The sequence below is a fragment of the Dreissena polymorpha genome, chromosome 10 (assembly GCF_020536995.1).
Source record: "Dreissena polymorpha isolate Duluth1 chromosome 10, UMN_Dpol_1.0, whole genome shotgun sequence".
Classification (NCBI taxonomy): domain Eukaryota; kingdom Metazoa; phylum Mollusca; class Bivalvia; order Myida; family Dreissenidae; genus Dreissena; species Dreissena polymorpha.
Window position 1 is genome coordinate 12,647,408 of NC_068364.1, and position 15,938 is coordinate 12,663,345.

Sequence of the window (15,938 nt, forward strand, 5' to 3'; positions counted from 1 at the left end):
ACTAGTGACATCACGTAACCGGTGACAACACGTTCGCCAACTGCCAAACCAGTGCCATAATGTTTGTTAACGGTTGAACCAATGCCATTATTTCGCTAAAGGTCGAAAAAGTGACATTATGTTCCCTTACGATTTAACAAGTAACATCACGTTCGCAAACGGTTGAACCAGTTCTATCACGTTCGCTTACGGTTGAACCAATTACATCACGATCGAATCAGTAACATCAAGTTCGCCAACGGCTTAACAAGTGACATCACGTTCATTAACGGTGTGGCCTGTGATATCACGTTCGCTAACGGTTGAACAAGTGACATCATGTTTACCTACGGTCGAACCAGGGACATCACAATCGCGAACGGTCGAACCAGTATCATGACGTTCGCTAACGGTCGAACCAGTGACATCACGTATGCTTACGGTCAAATCGATGGTATTTTCATCGCTAACGGTCAAACCAGTGACATATCGTTTGTTTACGGTAGAACCAATCACATTAAGTTTTCTTTAGGTTCAGACCACGGCGCTGTCGGAAAACGTACAAGATTTTATTAAAAACATATTAGATAGGTCTCCGTCGGGAAATACGTTTCATGGCTTTTAGGTACTATCCTTAGTTTATGCACACTATGGAAAATATGTTTTCGAAAATATGAACGCACATTATTACATAGCATATTTAAGTAGTACAATTCGAACAATTAAAATAAATTTTATTTCGGGTTATATACTACGGCAAATAACCGCAATCAGAACACAGGGCTTATCAACTGTCCAGAGAATGACGTCAGAGGGGAAGCAAGGAGGCGCTCATTGGAGTCGAACTTGCCGGCGTTCTGCACCCCCACGTGATCCCCGGCATGTAGACCTACCGTGACCACGTGGGTGTTGGTTTCCGGGTTAACCGCATTGTGGAAAGTGACCGATGCAGAGGACGTGATGGTCAGCAGATGATGGCCGTTTTTGACCAACTGGACACTGGCGTCTGTCTGATTGAAATTGGTGATTGACACGTAGAAAATGTACGTTCCTGAAATACAGTGTACACGAAAACATTGATCAGTCAGTAAAGCGTCTTGTTTAGATGTATATTGATCTATATTAATTTATATCAGTAGCGTAGAATTGGCAAGGACATGAAATATTATAAAATCTTACAAATTTAGAGTGTTGTCAATAAATAATTTGTTAATAATGTGAGTGGCAAAACGGGGCATGCGTGAGGATAATAGACCAAGACAATATAATGAAGAGTTAATTGATAAATTAAAATAGTTACGCGATCACACACTTTACAAAGAAAGATATATCAACAATACATCGACATTTTAACATCTTTAAATAAAGAGATCCAATTTTCATGATACGCGCGTATGATCAGGAGAAAGATAATATCAAACCATGGATGAAGAAAAAAAGTAGATTTACACCAACACCTGGGAGAGAAAAAAGTCTTGATACATATATTGACGCGGTAAAACGAGAGATACTATATGGACTTAAAGACAGAGTTCAGTCAAATATAAGTGACAAAGAATCAAAGGCCTTACAAAGCTTGCTGAATGATTCAAGTATAATCATTCGACCCGCAGACAAAGGATCAGGAGTTGTGGTCGTTAATACCGAGGACTATATCAAAAATCTGGAGAAGGAAATGAATGAATGTGATTCTTATGAAAAAAACAACGGAAAGTGTAAACATGAAGCAAGCAGGGCGGTTAAAAAGGTAGCAAATAAATTATATAGAGACGGCCTTATTGACCAGGAACTGAAAGATTACTTAATACCAAAACACCCCCAAGAAGCAAAGTTAAAAGGAAATCCAAAAATCCATAAAAATAACAATCCATACCGGACAATAGTGAATGGCATTAGGACGGCCACAGAAAACATGGCAGAAGTTGCAGAGAAAGAGTTGAATGAGTTTGTAGAAACAACACCAAGTTATATTAAAGATACAACAGATTTTCTGACAAAACTGCAAGAAATCCCCAATGAAATTCCAGAAAATACAATGCTTTTCTGCTTTGATGTTATCAAACTTTATCCATCCATTCCTAAACAAAAAGGCTTAGAGGCATGTAGAGAAGCACTTGAAACTAGAACAGACAAAACCATCCCTTCAAAAGCAATAGAAGAAATGATAACCACCGTTCTTGACAACAATATTATAACATTCAATGGAACTGAGTATAAACAAAGAAAAGGAGTTGCCATAGGCTCAAAGTTGGGGAGGAATTTTGCATGTGCCTATATGCGTAAATGGGATGAAGAACTAATGAAGAATGAGTTCATACCAATCTTTTACAAAAGATACATCGACGATGGATTTGGATTTTGGACACATGGACTGGAAAAGCTTAATGAGTTCCTTATGTTTGCAAACCAGATTGATGAAAGTATTCAAGTAGAAATGAGAGTTGGTGGGAAAGAAATAGAATTTCTGGATACTATCGTGAAGATAGAAGATAGGAAAGTAATAACATCTTTATACACAAAACCCTCAGACAAGCACATGTATTTAAACTACAAATCAAGCCATCCAAGAAAAACAAAAGAAGCCATTCCATATAGTCAAGCCATTAGACTGAAAAGAATCTGTTCTAAAGATACAGATTATCAGGTCCATAAGAAAAAATTAAAACACTATCTTCGTAAACGTGGCTATAGCGGAAAGATCATTGACAGGCAATTTGATCGAGCAGACAAGCTGGATAGGGATACTCTTTTGAAACCAAGTGAAGACAAGAAGAAAAACATGAAAAGAGTTCCACTTGTACTTACGTACTCGAAAAAACTACCACGCATACACGATATTGTGAAAAAGCACCTACCTCTACTGCACGAGTCGAATAGAATGAAGGAAGTTTTTAATGAAATGCCTATTGTTGCATACAGACGAGACAAGAACATAGCAGATATATTAGTGCATGAAAAAACCAATCGTACTATGACAAGGGAGGTCAATCCAGTAGAAAGATGCACCAAGAAGTGTGTAGTGTGTGACATGCTAACAAGGGGGTTGCACAACCGTGGAGGGGTGAGTGGAGTGACCATTAGCAAAAGGCAGACCTGTGAAGCATGTAACGTCATCTATGGAATAAACTGTATACAGTGTGGCAAAATAGTTTATGTGGGGGAGACATCACGCTCACTAAAAGAACGATTAAAGGAGCATGAGGCAGATACAAGGCACCACAGAAGCAAACCTGTTGCTGAGCATTTTAACTCCGGACAACATAGTGTAGAAGACATGGGAGTATGTGTTTTACAAAATATTAGAGACAATTCGGATTACTACCGCAAGATAAAAGAACTTAACTGGATTCAATTGTTAAAGACAGAAGTTCCAAATGGACTTAACACAAAAGCAGCTTCCGATTTAGTATGGCAGAATTATAGGCGATAGTGTAGGCCAATACGAGATTCGTGTAGACAGTTTAAGTAACGATAACTATTTTCAAAATGCATAATTCTCCAACAATAGTGCATGCGAGCGTAAGTATGTGAGAGGGTGGATATGTATGTGTGTATATATGAGTATATGTGTGGGTGTGTATATATATATGTATATGTGTATGTATGTACACATGTAGGTGTTTATTTGTGTACCTGTAATTATATGTGCAAGTATATGAGTGAATATGTACAAGTGTGAAGGAATGCGTATATATGTGTGCATATGTATGAACACAATACATTAGAATTTAACTTCATTTAAAAGATTGGAATTAAAATTATTATAAATAATTAATTATTAATCATTTCAATTTGTTTAAATGTTGATAAATATAGTCAATAAGAATTAGTGTTGAGATATTATAGTAATAGTGCTGACTACAAAATAGGAATTTTGATTTTGTGAATATTATTTTTAGGTTGGTACAGTAAATATCTATATTATTATTATAGTAATTATTGTTATCATTAATATAGTTATTATTATTGATATAACAATATGATGTTATTGTAATACTTTTTATTATCAAATTCAATTTGGAAAATTACAATGAGGAATGAATTTCTGATCAAGTATAAGAACCATACAACGAAATGTCATGTATATTATGTATTTTGGCGCAATTGTATATCGCATGGTAAAGTACGACGTCATGACGTCATTTCCTGTCATATTTGACGTTGTAAAACATTTACTTTATTGGTGTATACAACAGTTATAACTATGTAGTGAATTCGTATTTGTAAACTTTGATAAAGCCCGTTTGGGCGAAATATTAATAAAAGAGTGTTTTTACTATGAAATATGTATATCTTTATCCCTACTGGATATAAAACTGAGTATTGACATTACACTCCTAAAAGATTTATGAGTATGAAGAACTACATAACATCGCACCAGAGTAAATTGCTACGTTACAAATCACATGCGGATTTCTTAAATAAGTGCCTCACGGAAGGAATAGTGCCAAATGGATTTAAATTACAATGGGAACCACAAATAGATATGGATCTGGAAACTCGAGAAAAATGTGCCAAAGTCAAGAAGGATGCGTCATTGCGGTTGATTACACTTACTGAAAAGGCTATTACAAGTAAGATAATAGAATTACAAAGCAACAATGTTGATATTCATAATGAAAACTCAAATCATTTACAAAGGAGTCTATATGAACGGAAACAAAACAAATTGCAAAAGGCACGTATGCTTAATTTTGACATCAGAGACATTAATAACTCATTAGATGATTTCATTGTGAAAAATGTAGCAGGAGATGGGAATTGTTTTTACAGATGTATTGCTTTAGACATTTATGGATCTGTGGAGAAACATGCATGTATACGAGATAAGATAGTTCACCATATGCACAACAACACCAATCTGTATTCAGTATATATAGATGAGGACATCAACATTCATATTACAAATCAGAGTCATAAAGATGGCAGAATGTCTTCATGGGCTACAGAAGCAGAAATTTATGCAGCGGCTACGGTATATTCAGCTGTTGTACAGATCTACAACGTAACGAACGGTGTAACTCAAATTCTGAATTTCGAACCGGTTACAAAAAGTACAAAAATAAAGCGATATTTTTTCTTGAAAATGGAACATGGACATTTTGATTCATTAAGAGTGAAAAGTAAGCAAAAAGTATCACATGACCGAATTGAAGATACGTCTCAGTTTGACTGGTTCGATATGGAACAACTTCCCGAAAAGCCCCATGTCAAAACAGTATCGCATGATGAAATGGTACGAATTCCGAAACCATCTGAAGTGGAACATGCATGTTTTAAGGACAAAAAGAAGGTTATAAACAAAGACAATCCACACAAAGATACAGACAGAGACTTGGTAACAAAGGATCAGTTTTCAACAATCATAAACTTATCTTCCAGGGATTTAACATTTAATGAAAAAGAAATTCTATCAAAAGGTTTAAAATTCATACCTACAACTAACAAATATGACATCACAAAACTGCAAAGCGATCTCTGTGAGTGGGAAAGACGCATGCGTCTTAAAGAGTATTTCCATGATAAACAAAATGATCAGGAGAAAGATAATATCAAACCATGGATGAAGAAAAAAAGTAGATTTACACCAACACCTGGGAGAGAAAAAAGTCTTGATACATATATTGACGCGGTAAAACGAGAGATACTATATGGACTTAAAGACAGAGTTCAGTCAAATATAAGTGACAAAGAATCAAAGGCCTTACAAAGCTTGCTGAATGATTCAAGTATAATCATTCGACCCGCAGACAAAGGATCAGGAGTTGTGGTCGTTAATACCGAGGACTATATCAAAAATCTGGAGAAGGAAATGAATGAATGTGATTCTTATGAAAAAAACAACGGAAAGTGTAAACATGAAGCAAGCAGGGCGGTTAAAAAGGTAGCAAATAAATTATATAGAGACGGCCTTATTGACCAGGAACTGAAAGATTACTTAATACCAAAACACCCCCAAGAAGCAAAGTTAAAAGGAAATCCAAAAATCCATAAAAATAACAATCCATACCGGACAATAGTGAATGGCATTAGGACGGCCACAGAAAACATGGCAGAAGTTGCAGAGAAAGAGTTGAATGAGTTTGTAGAAACAACACCAAGTTATATTAAAGATACAACAGATTTTCTGACAAAACTGCAAGAAATCCCCAATGAAATTCCAGAAAATACAATGCTTTTCTGCTTTGATGTTATCAAACTTTATCCATCCATTCCTAAACAAAAAGGCTTAGAGGCATGTAGAGAAGCACTTGAAACTAGAACAGACAAAACCATCCCTTCAAAAGCAATAGAAGAAATGATAACCACCGTTCTTGACAACAATATTATAACATTCAATGGAACTGAGTATAAACAAAGAAAAGGAGTTGCCATAGGCTCAAAGTTGGGGAGGAATTTTGCATGTGCCTATATGCGTAAATGGGATGAAGAACTAATGAAGAATGAGTTCATACCAATCTTTTACAAAAGATACATCGACGATGGATTTGGATTTTGGACACATGGACTGGAAAAGCTTAATGAGTTCCTTATGTTTGCAAACCAGATTGATGAAAGTATTCAAGTAGAAATGAGAGTTGGTGGGAAAGAAATAGAATTTCTGGATACTATCGTGAAGATAGAAGATAGGAAAGTAATAACATCTTTATACACAAAACCCTCAGACAAGCACATGTATTTAAACTACAAATCAAGCCATCCAAGAAAAACAAAAGAAGCCATTCCATATAGTCAAGCCATTAGACTGAAAAGAATCTGTTCTAAAGATACAGATTATCAGGTCCATAAGAAAAAATTAAAACACTATCTTCGTAAACGTGGCTATAGCGGAAAGATCATTGACAGGCAATTTGATCGAGCAGACAAGCTGGATAGGGATACTCTTTTGAAACCAAGTGAAGACAAGAAGAAAAACATGAAAAGAGTTCCACTTGTACTTACGTACTCGAAAAAACTACCACGCATACACGATATTGTGAAAAAGCACCTACCTCTACTGCACGAGTCGAATAGAATGAAGGAAGTTTTTAATGAAATGCCTATTGTTGCATACAGACGAGACAAGAACATAGCAGATATATTAGTGCATGAAAAAACCAATCGTACTATGACAAGGGAGGTCAATCCAGTAGAAAGATGCACCAAGAAGTGTGTAGTGTGTGACATGCTAACAAGGGGGTTGCACAACCGTGGAGGGGTGAGTGGAGTGACCATTAGCAAAAGGCAGACCTGTGAAGCATGTAACGTCATCTATGGAATAAACTGTATACAGTGTGGCAAAATAGTTTATGTGGGGGAGACATCACGCTCACTAAAAGAACGATTAAAGGAGCATGAGGCAGATACAAGGCACCACAGAAGCAAACCTGTTGCTGAGCATTTTAACTCCGGACAACATAGTGTAGAAGACATGGGAGTATGTGTTTTACAAAATATTAGAGACAATTCGGATTACTACCGCAAGATAAAAGAACTTAACTGGATTCAATTGTTAAAGACAGAAGTTCCAAATGGACTTAACACAAAAGCAGCTTCCGATTTAGTATGGCAGAATTATAGGCGATAGTGTAGGCCAATACGAGATTCGTGTAGACAGTTTAAGTAACGATAACTATTTTCAAAATGCATAATTCTCCAACAATAGTGCATGCGAGCGTAAGTATGTGAGAGGGTGGATATGTATGTGTGTATATATGAGTATATGTGTGGGTGTGTATATATATATGTATATGTGTATGTATGTACACATGTAGGTGTTTATTTGTGTACCTGTAATTATATGTGCAAGTATATGAGTGAATATGTACAAGTGTGAAGGAATGCGTATATATGTGTGCATATGTATGAACACAATACATTAGAATTTAACTTCATTTAAAAGATTGGAATTAAAATTATTATAAATAATTAATTATTAATCATTTCAATTTGTTTAAATGTTGATAAATATAGTCAATAAGAATTAGTGTTGAGATATTATAGTAATAGTGCTGACTACAAAATAGGAATTTTGATTTTGTGAATATTATTTTTAGGTTGGTACAGTAAATATCTATATTATTATTATAGTAATTATTGTTATCATTAATATAGTTATTATTATTGATATAACAATATGATGTTATTGTAATACTTTTTATTATCAAATTCAATTTGGAAAATTACAATGAGGAATGAATTTCTGATCAAGTATAAGAACCATACAACGAAATGTCATGTATATTATGTATTTTGGCGCAATTGTATATCGCATGGTAAAGTACGACGTCATGACGTCATTTCCTGTCATATTTGACGTTGTAAAACATTTACTTTATTGGTGTATACAACAGTTATAACTATGTAGTGAATTCGTATTTGTAAACTTTGATAAAGCCCGTTTGGGCGAAATATTAATAAAAGAGTGTTTTTACTATGAAATATGTATATCTTTATCCCTACTGGATATAAAACTGAGTATTGACATTACACTCCTAAAAGATTTATGAGTATGAAGAACTACATAACATCGCACCAGAGTAAATTGCTACGTTACAAATCACATGCGGATTTCTTAAATAAGTGCCTCACGGAAGGAATAGTGCCAAATGGATTTAAATTACAATGGGAACCACAAATAGATATGGATCTGGAAACTCGAGAAAAATGTGCCAAAGTCAAGAAGGATGCGTCATTGCGGTTGATTACACTTACTGAAAAGGCTATTACAAGTAAGATAATAGAATTACAAAGCAACAATGTTGATATTCATAATGAAAACTCAAATCATTTACAAAGGAGTCTATATGAACGGAAACAAAACAAATTGCAAAAGGCACGTATGCTTAATTTTGACATCAGAGACATTAATAACTCATTAGATGATTTCATTGTGAAAAATGTAGCAGGAGATGGGAATTGTTTTTACAGATGTATTGCTTTAGACATTTATGGATCTGTGGAGAAACATGCATGTATACGAGATAAGATAGTTCACCATATGCACAACAACACCAATCTGTATTCAGTATATATAGATGAGGACATCAACATTCATATTACAAATCAGAGTCATAAAGATGGCAGAATGTCTTCATGGGCTACAGAAGCAGAAATTTATGCAGCGGCTACGGTATATTCAGCTGTTGTACAGATCTACAACGTAACGAACGGTGTAACTCAAATTCTGAATTTCGAACCGGTTACAAAAAGTACAAAAATAAAGCGATATTTTTTCTTGAAAATGGAACATGGACATTTTGATTCATTAAGAGTGAAAAGTAAGCAAAAAGTATCACATGACCGAATTGAAGATACGTCTCAGTTTGACTGGTTCGATATGGAACAACTTCCCGAAAAGCCCCATGTCAAAACAGTATCGCATGATGAAATGGTACGAATTCCGAAACCATCTGAAGTGGAACATGCATGTTTTAAGGACAAAAAGAAGGTTATAAACAAAGACAATCCACACAAAGATACAGACAGAGACTTGGTAACAAAGGATCAGTTTTCAACAATCATAAACTTATCTTCCAGGGATTTAACATTTAATGAAAAAGAAATTCTATCAAAAGGTTTAAAATTCATACCTACAACTAACAAATATGACATCACAAAACTGCAAAGCGATCTCTGTGAGTGGGAAAGACGCATGCGTCTTAAAGAGTATTTCCATGATAAACAAAATGATCAGGAGAAAGATAATATCAAACCATGGATGAAGAAAAAAAGTAGATTTACACCAACACCTGGGAGAGAAAAAAGTCTTGATACATATATTGACGCGGTAAAACGAGAGATACTATATGGACTTAAAGACAGAGTTCAGTCAAATATAAGTGACAAAGAATCAAAGGCCTTACAAAGCTTGCTGAATGATTCAAGTATAATCATTCGACCCGCAGACAAAGGATCAGGAGTTGTGGTCGTTAATACCGAGGACTATATCAAAAATCTGGAGAAGGAAATGAATGAATGTGATTCTTATGAAAAAAACAACGGAAAGTGTAAACATGAAGCAAGCAGGGCGGTTAAAAAGGTAGCAAATAAATTATATAGAGACGGCCTTATTGACCAGGAACTGAAAGATTACTTAATACCAAAACACCCCCAAGAAGCAAAGTTAAAAGGAAATCCAAAAATCCATAAAAATAACAATCCATACCGGACAATAGTGAATGGCATTAGGACGGCCACAGAAAACATGGCAGAAGTTGCAGAGAAAGAGTTGAATGAGTTTGTAGAAACAACACCAAGTTATATTAAAGATACAACAGATTTTCTGACAAAACTGCAAGAAATCCCCAATGAAATTCCAAAAAATACAATGCTTTTCTGCTTTGATGTTATCAAACTTTATCCATCCATTCCTAAACAAAAAGGCTTAGAGGCATGTAGAGAAGCACTTGAAACTAGAACAGACAAAACCATCCCTTCAAAAGCAATAGAAGAAATGATAACCACCGTTCTTGACAACAATATTATAACATTCAATGGAACTGAGTATAAACAAAGAAAAGGAGTTGCCATAGGCTCAAAGTTGGGGAGGAATTTTGCATGTGCCTATATGCGTAAATGGGATGAAGAACTAATGAAGAATGAGTTCATACCAATCTTTTACAAAAGATACATCGACGATGGATTTGGATTTTGGACACATGGACTGGAAAAGCTTAATGAGTTCCTTATGTTTGCAAACCAGATTGATGAAAGTATTCAAGTAGAAATGAGAGTTGGTGGGAAAGAAATAGAATTTCTGGATACTATCGTGAAGATAGAAGATAGGAAAGTAATAACATCTTTATACACAAAACCCTCAGACAAGCACATGTATTTAAACTACAAATCAAGCCATCCAAGAAAAACAAAAGAAGCCATTCCATATAGTCAAGCCATTAGACTGAAAAGAATCTGTTCTAAAGATACAGATTATCAGGTCCATAAGAAAAAATTAAAACACTATCTTCGTAAACGTGGCTATAGCGGAAAGATCATTGACAGGCAATTTGATCGAGCAGACAAGCTGGATAGGGATACTCTTTTGAAACCAAGTGAAGACAAGAAGAAAAACATGAAAAGAGTTCCACTTGTACTTACGTACTCGAAAAAACTACCACGCATACACGATATTGTGAAAAAGCACCTACCTCTACTGCACGAGTCGAATAGAATGAAGGAAGTTTTTAATGAAATGCCTATTGTTGCATACAGACGAGACAAGAACATAGCAGATATATTAGTGCATGAAAAAACCAATCGTACTATGACAAGGGAGGTCAATCCAGTAGAAAGATGCACCAAGAAGTGTGTAGTGTGTGACATGCTAACAAGGGGGTTGCACAACCGTGGAGGGGTGAGTGGAGTGACCATTAGCAAAAGGCAGACCTGTGAAGCATGTAACGTCATCTATGGAATAAACTGTATACAGTGTGGCAAAATAGTTTATGTGGGGGAGACATCACGCTCACTAAAAGAACGATTAAAGGAGCATGAGGCAGATACAAGGCACCACAGAAGCAAACCTGTTGCTGAGCATTTTAACTCCGGACAACATAGTGTAGAAGACATGGGAGTATGTGTTTTACAAAATATTAGAGACAATTCGGATTACTACCGCAAGATAAAAGAACTTAACTGGATTCAATTGTTAAAGACAGAAGTTCCAAATGGACTTAACACAAAAGCAGCTTCCGATTTAGTATGGCAGAATTATAGGCGATAGTGTAGGCCAATACGAGATTCGTGTAGACAGTTTAAGTAACGATAACTATTTTCAAAATGCATAATTCTCCAACAATAGTGCATGCGAGCGTAAGTATGTGAGAGGGTGGATATGTATGTGTGTATATATGAGTATATGTGTGGGTGTGTATATATATGTATATGTGTATGTATGTACACATGTAGGTGTTTATTTGTGTACCTGTAATTATATGTGCAAGTATATGAGTGAATATGTACAAGTGTGAAGGAATGCGTATATATGTGTGCATATGTATGAACACAATACATTAGAATTTAACTTCATTTAAAAGATTGGAATTAAAATTATTATAAATAATTAATTATTAATCATTTCAATTTGTTTAAATGTTGATAAATATAGTCAATAAGAATTAGTGTTGAGATATTATAGTAATAGTGCTGACTACAAAATAGGAATTTTGATTTTGTGAATATTATTTTTAGGTTGGTACAGTAAATATCTATATTATTATTATAGTAATTATTGTTATCATTAATATAGTTATTATTATTGATATAACAATATGATGTTATTGTAATACTTTTTATTATCAAATTCAATTTGGAAAATTACAATGAGGAATGAATTTCTGATCAAGTATAAGAACCATACAACGAAATGTCATGTATATTATGTATTTTGGCGCAATTGTATATCGCATGGTAAAGTACGACGTCATGACGTCATTTCCTGTCATATTTGACGTTGTAAAACATTTACTTTATTGGTGTATACAACAGTTATAACTATGTAGTGAATTCGTATTTGTAAACTTTGATAAAGCCCGTTTGGGCGAAATATTAATAAAAGAGTGTTTTTACTATGAAATAAATATTATATGTGCAAAAAAAGGTTTTACCAACCAAACAAATCTTTACCAAGTCATTGTCAGCTTATATGAGTCGCTTTCTGAAACAACTGGGCATAATGCATGTGCGTAAAGTGTCGTTCAAGATTAGCCTGTGCAGTCCCTAAAATAGATTTTTTCTAATAAGAGACTTTCTTTAATAAAAAATATTATAAAAGCGGAAAGTGTCGTCCCTGATTAGCCTGTGCGGACTGCACAGGCTAATCTGGGACGATACTTTACGCACATGCATTACGCCCAGTTTTCTAAGAACGCGACTTATATAAAAATGTACCGGTCACAGGTGCCACGAAGGTCCCTGTTTGGACGTCATATCCTCCTCCGTTGTTTGTAACCACGTGATCAAAGACCACGTACTGGTTCGGCCCGAGGATGCCCGTGTCCTTCGCAAGTTGGGCGGTGAAAACAATGGCCTTAGGGGAGTGCAGAGTGCGGTTCAGTTGACCTGAGGACAAGCATACATTAACCCATGTATGTACAATGGACTCTCCCATCCTTCTAAATTGGATCAATTTATTTACAAACTTAGGGATTTCTATTATATTTATTTCTATATTTAGAATATTTCTTACAGAAATTTCTTTAAAAAAACAGCGCAGACCCTGATGAGACGCCACATCATGCGGCGTCTCATCTGGGTCTACGCTGTTTGTAAAAGGCATTTACTCTAGACGCTAGGCATAAATGGTTTAAATGGACAAATTCAAGGCCTAAAGATGCAATGATTGCGTACCAGATGCGAGTCAAATCGGGCATTTTCTCTAATTATACATACGCATCGAAAAATGACACAATGCTTTTCGACCATAGTCAAGTGGAAATGAGAGTAGTAGAGGGTAATAAAAGTCTATAACCACTTGAATTGTGTTAATTGTGCTCCGATGTCACCGCTACGTGGCACGGACAACAGAAAACGGTGTTGTATGAGAGATTTTTTTATAAAAACGATCACAAAGATACCGGAAATAGTCATCATTAAGAAGAAGTTTAATAACAGGTATACTTTCTTACTGTTGTTTAACATCATGCCTAATGAAAATGATGGCCTTAACCTTAAAGCGAGCTTACACGCTAATGAACTAGGGGCGTCGTCTTGGTATGAGGATCACCTGTACGAATTAATTGCGGCACCCACAATGAACGATAAAGAAATAGACGGAGACACATATCGACCTGTATTATAATCCATGTATAAGGAATATGCACGCAATGCAAGCGACAGTTGTGACCCTGATCTTTAAGCGAGGGACATGATTCTTGCACGCAAATCTTCGTCCTGATAAAAAGATAAGCGAAGCAATAATATTCTTTCCGTTTGTGCCAATTAAATTTGAAAACCCGTTATATTCCAGTTATAGGCCGAAAACGAACTTCAAAGTTTATCATATCCATGAAAGGAAAATGCACACAATCCAAGTATCCACAATGACCTTGAACCATAAGCCTGCAAATTGACTATTGCAAGCGACAGCGTGCTTGGGTATAATGTTTTCCAATGTATTTCGAATATTCACGACAGAGTCATGAGGCAAACACAAAACACGCCTATACACACAAACATACACACAAACGTACATGGTATGCTAAATGCCGATCGGTCAATATTATAACTAGAGCATAGCACAAACAATAGCTATCGTCTAATATTAAGCGTTTTAGAAATTACAGCTTTTTTGGTTTCATGTTATCACTTACAATTTATTTGTATACTTATTCAAGAGATTTGAATTTACAGAAAAGTGTAGTCTATCGTGTAGTAAAGCCATTCCATTTTGAACCATTCTTACTGATCTGGGTGAGCAAGGCTGACTGTTTTTTCACGAGCGTGTCAATCAGGCCCTGCATGCTGGTCACGTTTGCGGTCACGTTCGTAACTGCGTCTTGAACTGATTGCAGCTGCCCTGAAATGTTTATTGTCATTTGATGCCGTGTCATCTTTGTTATTGCGTCGCAATTGGAAATTTAAATTCAGCACAATTCTGCTGTTTCGAAACATCGCATTTGGTCATGAATGATAAAAGACTCTGTTTTACAATCCATAATGATTATATTTTATTAGCACCTTTTTAGCTCGAAAATCAAATTAAAGATTTACATTACATGTATATAAGAAAGATTAACGGAAGGCTTTATCTATTGCTCTGAATCATCGCATATACACATTCCAAATACATGTACAGCTTAGTGTATGCCATGGTATGTTTTTCTTCCATTGCAGGTATAATGATGAGATAAAATGCATGAACGAATTAATGCGTAACAAAATATCAGACACATCTGCATTTTAACCCATTTATGCCGAGTGGACTCTCTCAACCTTCTAAATTGGATCAATTTATTTGCAAAATTAGGGATGTCTAGTATATGAATTTCTATAATTAGAATAGTTCATACAGAAATTCCTGTAAGCAAACAGCGTAGACCCAGATGAGGCGGCGTTTAATCTGGGTCTACGCTGTTTGCCAAGGCCTTTTTTTCTGGACGCTAGGCATAAATGGCTTAAATATATTTTGTACGGAAGGAATGTTACACTATGTTACACTATGTTACACTATGTTACACTATGTTACACTATGTTACACTATGTTACACTAGTTGATTGTGTTGTTGAACTATAAATAATGTATTTAGCAATTTATGTTACATAATTATCTGTGAGAGGATCCAGCTAATGTTTCATAACTTGTAATCCAATCCCATGCATATTTGATGCAATAAATACGATTAAACAAACAGAAGGAATGAACAGTACTCACTTGCAAATGTTTGTAGTTCATTTTTACACCCACATTCTGATGAAAATGTTTCAAACAAGCATACCACTTGAGGCACAAACAGTACAAACAGCGTCAAACAGAACACACGCATTGTACCTGTTGTCCGCGATAAATCGAGATTTGAATAGAACACTGAGACAGTTTTACTAGTCGACGTGTGTTGTTATTTAACGACTATGTTCTATCGCTTATCAATAGACTACAATGCCATGGTTTTCATTTGAACAATCTGATGGGCTTTTCGTTTGGTCTATTCTTTTCCCTTTTAAAGGGATCTTTTCACGGTTTGGTAAATTAACAAAATTGAAAAAAGTTGTTTCAGTTTCGCAAATTTTCGTTTTAGTTATGATATTTGTGAGGAAACAGTATTACAGAACATTTAACATAGTCAAGTATAGCCATTATATGTATCTTTTGACGATTTAAAAACCTGAAAATGATAAAGCGTTGCAACGCGAAACGATTGAATAATTTGGAAAGTTCTGTTTTGTCGTTTAAATTTACGAAACTACGAAGATTGCTTATATAAGGTATAAAATGCTTACACTGTGTATACTCGGCGGAACAACCGAGAGGGCTAATGCGT

General features: G+C 35.3%; 3 protein-coding genes across 5 annotated transcripts in view; 2 read left to right on the forward strand and 1 right to left on the reverse strand.

Moving 5' to 3' along the window:
* Window positions 1-15,938, forward strand: part of LOC127848013 (complement C1q tumor necrosis factor-related protein 4-like) — a 29,833-nt gene that overhangs the window by 6,132 nt on the left and 7,763 nt on the right. The gene's annotated exons all lie outside the window — the stretch shown is intronic.
* On the reverse strand, window positions 697-15,561 carry LOC127846979 (heavy metal-binding protein HIP-like). Its single transcript, XM_052378456.1, has 4 exons — window positions 15,332-15,561; window positions 14,363-14,476; window positions 12,850-13,020; window positions 697-1,030 (listed from the first exon to the last, which is right to left on the reverse strand). The coding sequence occupies exons 1-4, from the start codon at window positions 15,441-15,443 to the stop codon at window positions 750-752; spliced, it is 678 nt and encodes a 225-aa protein (XP_052234416.1). The 5' UTR covers window positions 15,444-15,561; the 3' UTR covers window positions 697-749.
* Window positions 1,380-10,028, forward strand: LOC127846978 (uncharacterized). 3 transcript variants are annotated; one of them, XM_052378454.1, is made up of 2 exons: window positions 1,380-7,821; window positions 8,016-10,028. In XM_052378454.1, exon 1 carries the CDS (start codon window positions 4,328-4,330, stop codon window positions 7,544-7,546), a length of 3,219 nt encoding a protein of 1,072 aa, XP_052234414.1. In that variant the 5' UTR covers window positions 1,380-4,327; the 3' UTR covers window positions 7,547-7,821; window positions 8,016-10,028. The 3 variants fall into 3 exon arrangements, with proteins under 3 accessions (XP_052234414.1, XP_052234413.1, XP_052234415.1); XM_052378453.1 differs by having other exon boundaries at window positions 1,380-3,684; window positions 3,879-10,028; XM_052378455.1 differs by having other exon boundaries at window positions 1,380-3,684.

What these genes read in the sequence shown, in the direction of transcription:
- LOC127846978 (XM_052378454.1), top strand. Translation starts at nt 4,328, where the DNA reads ATGAGTATGAAGAACTACATAACATCGCACCAGAGTAAATTGCTACGT.
- LOC127846979 (XM_052378456.1), bottom strand. Translation starts at nt 15,443, where the DNA reads ATGCGTGTGTTCTGTTTGACGCTGTTTGTACTGTTTGTGCCTCAAGTG. An exon ending in TGAACTACAAACATTTGCAA is followed by an intron (nt 14,477 to 15,331) that starts GTGAGTACTGTT and finishes TAAACATTTCAG; the next exon opens with GGCAGCTGCAATCAGTTCAA. An exon ending in AGCCTTGCTCACCCAGATCA is followed by an intron (nt 13,021 to 14,362) that starts GTAAGAATGGTT and finishes GCTTGTCCTCAG; the next exon opens with GTCAACTGAACCGCACTCTG.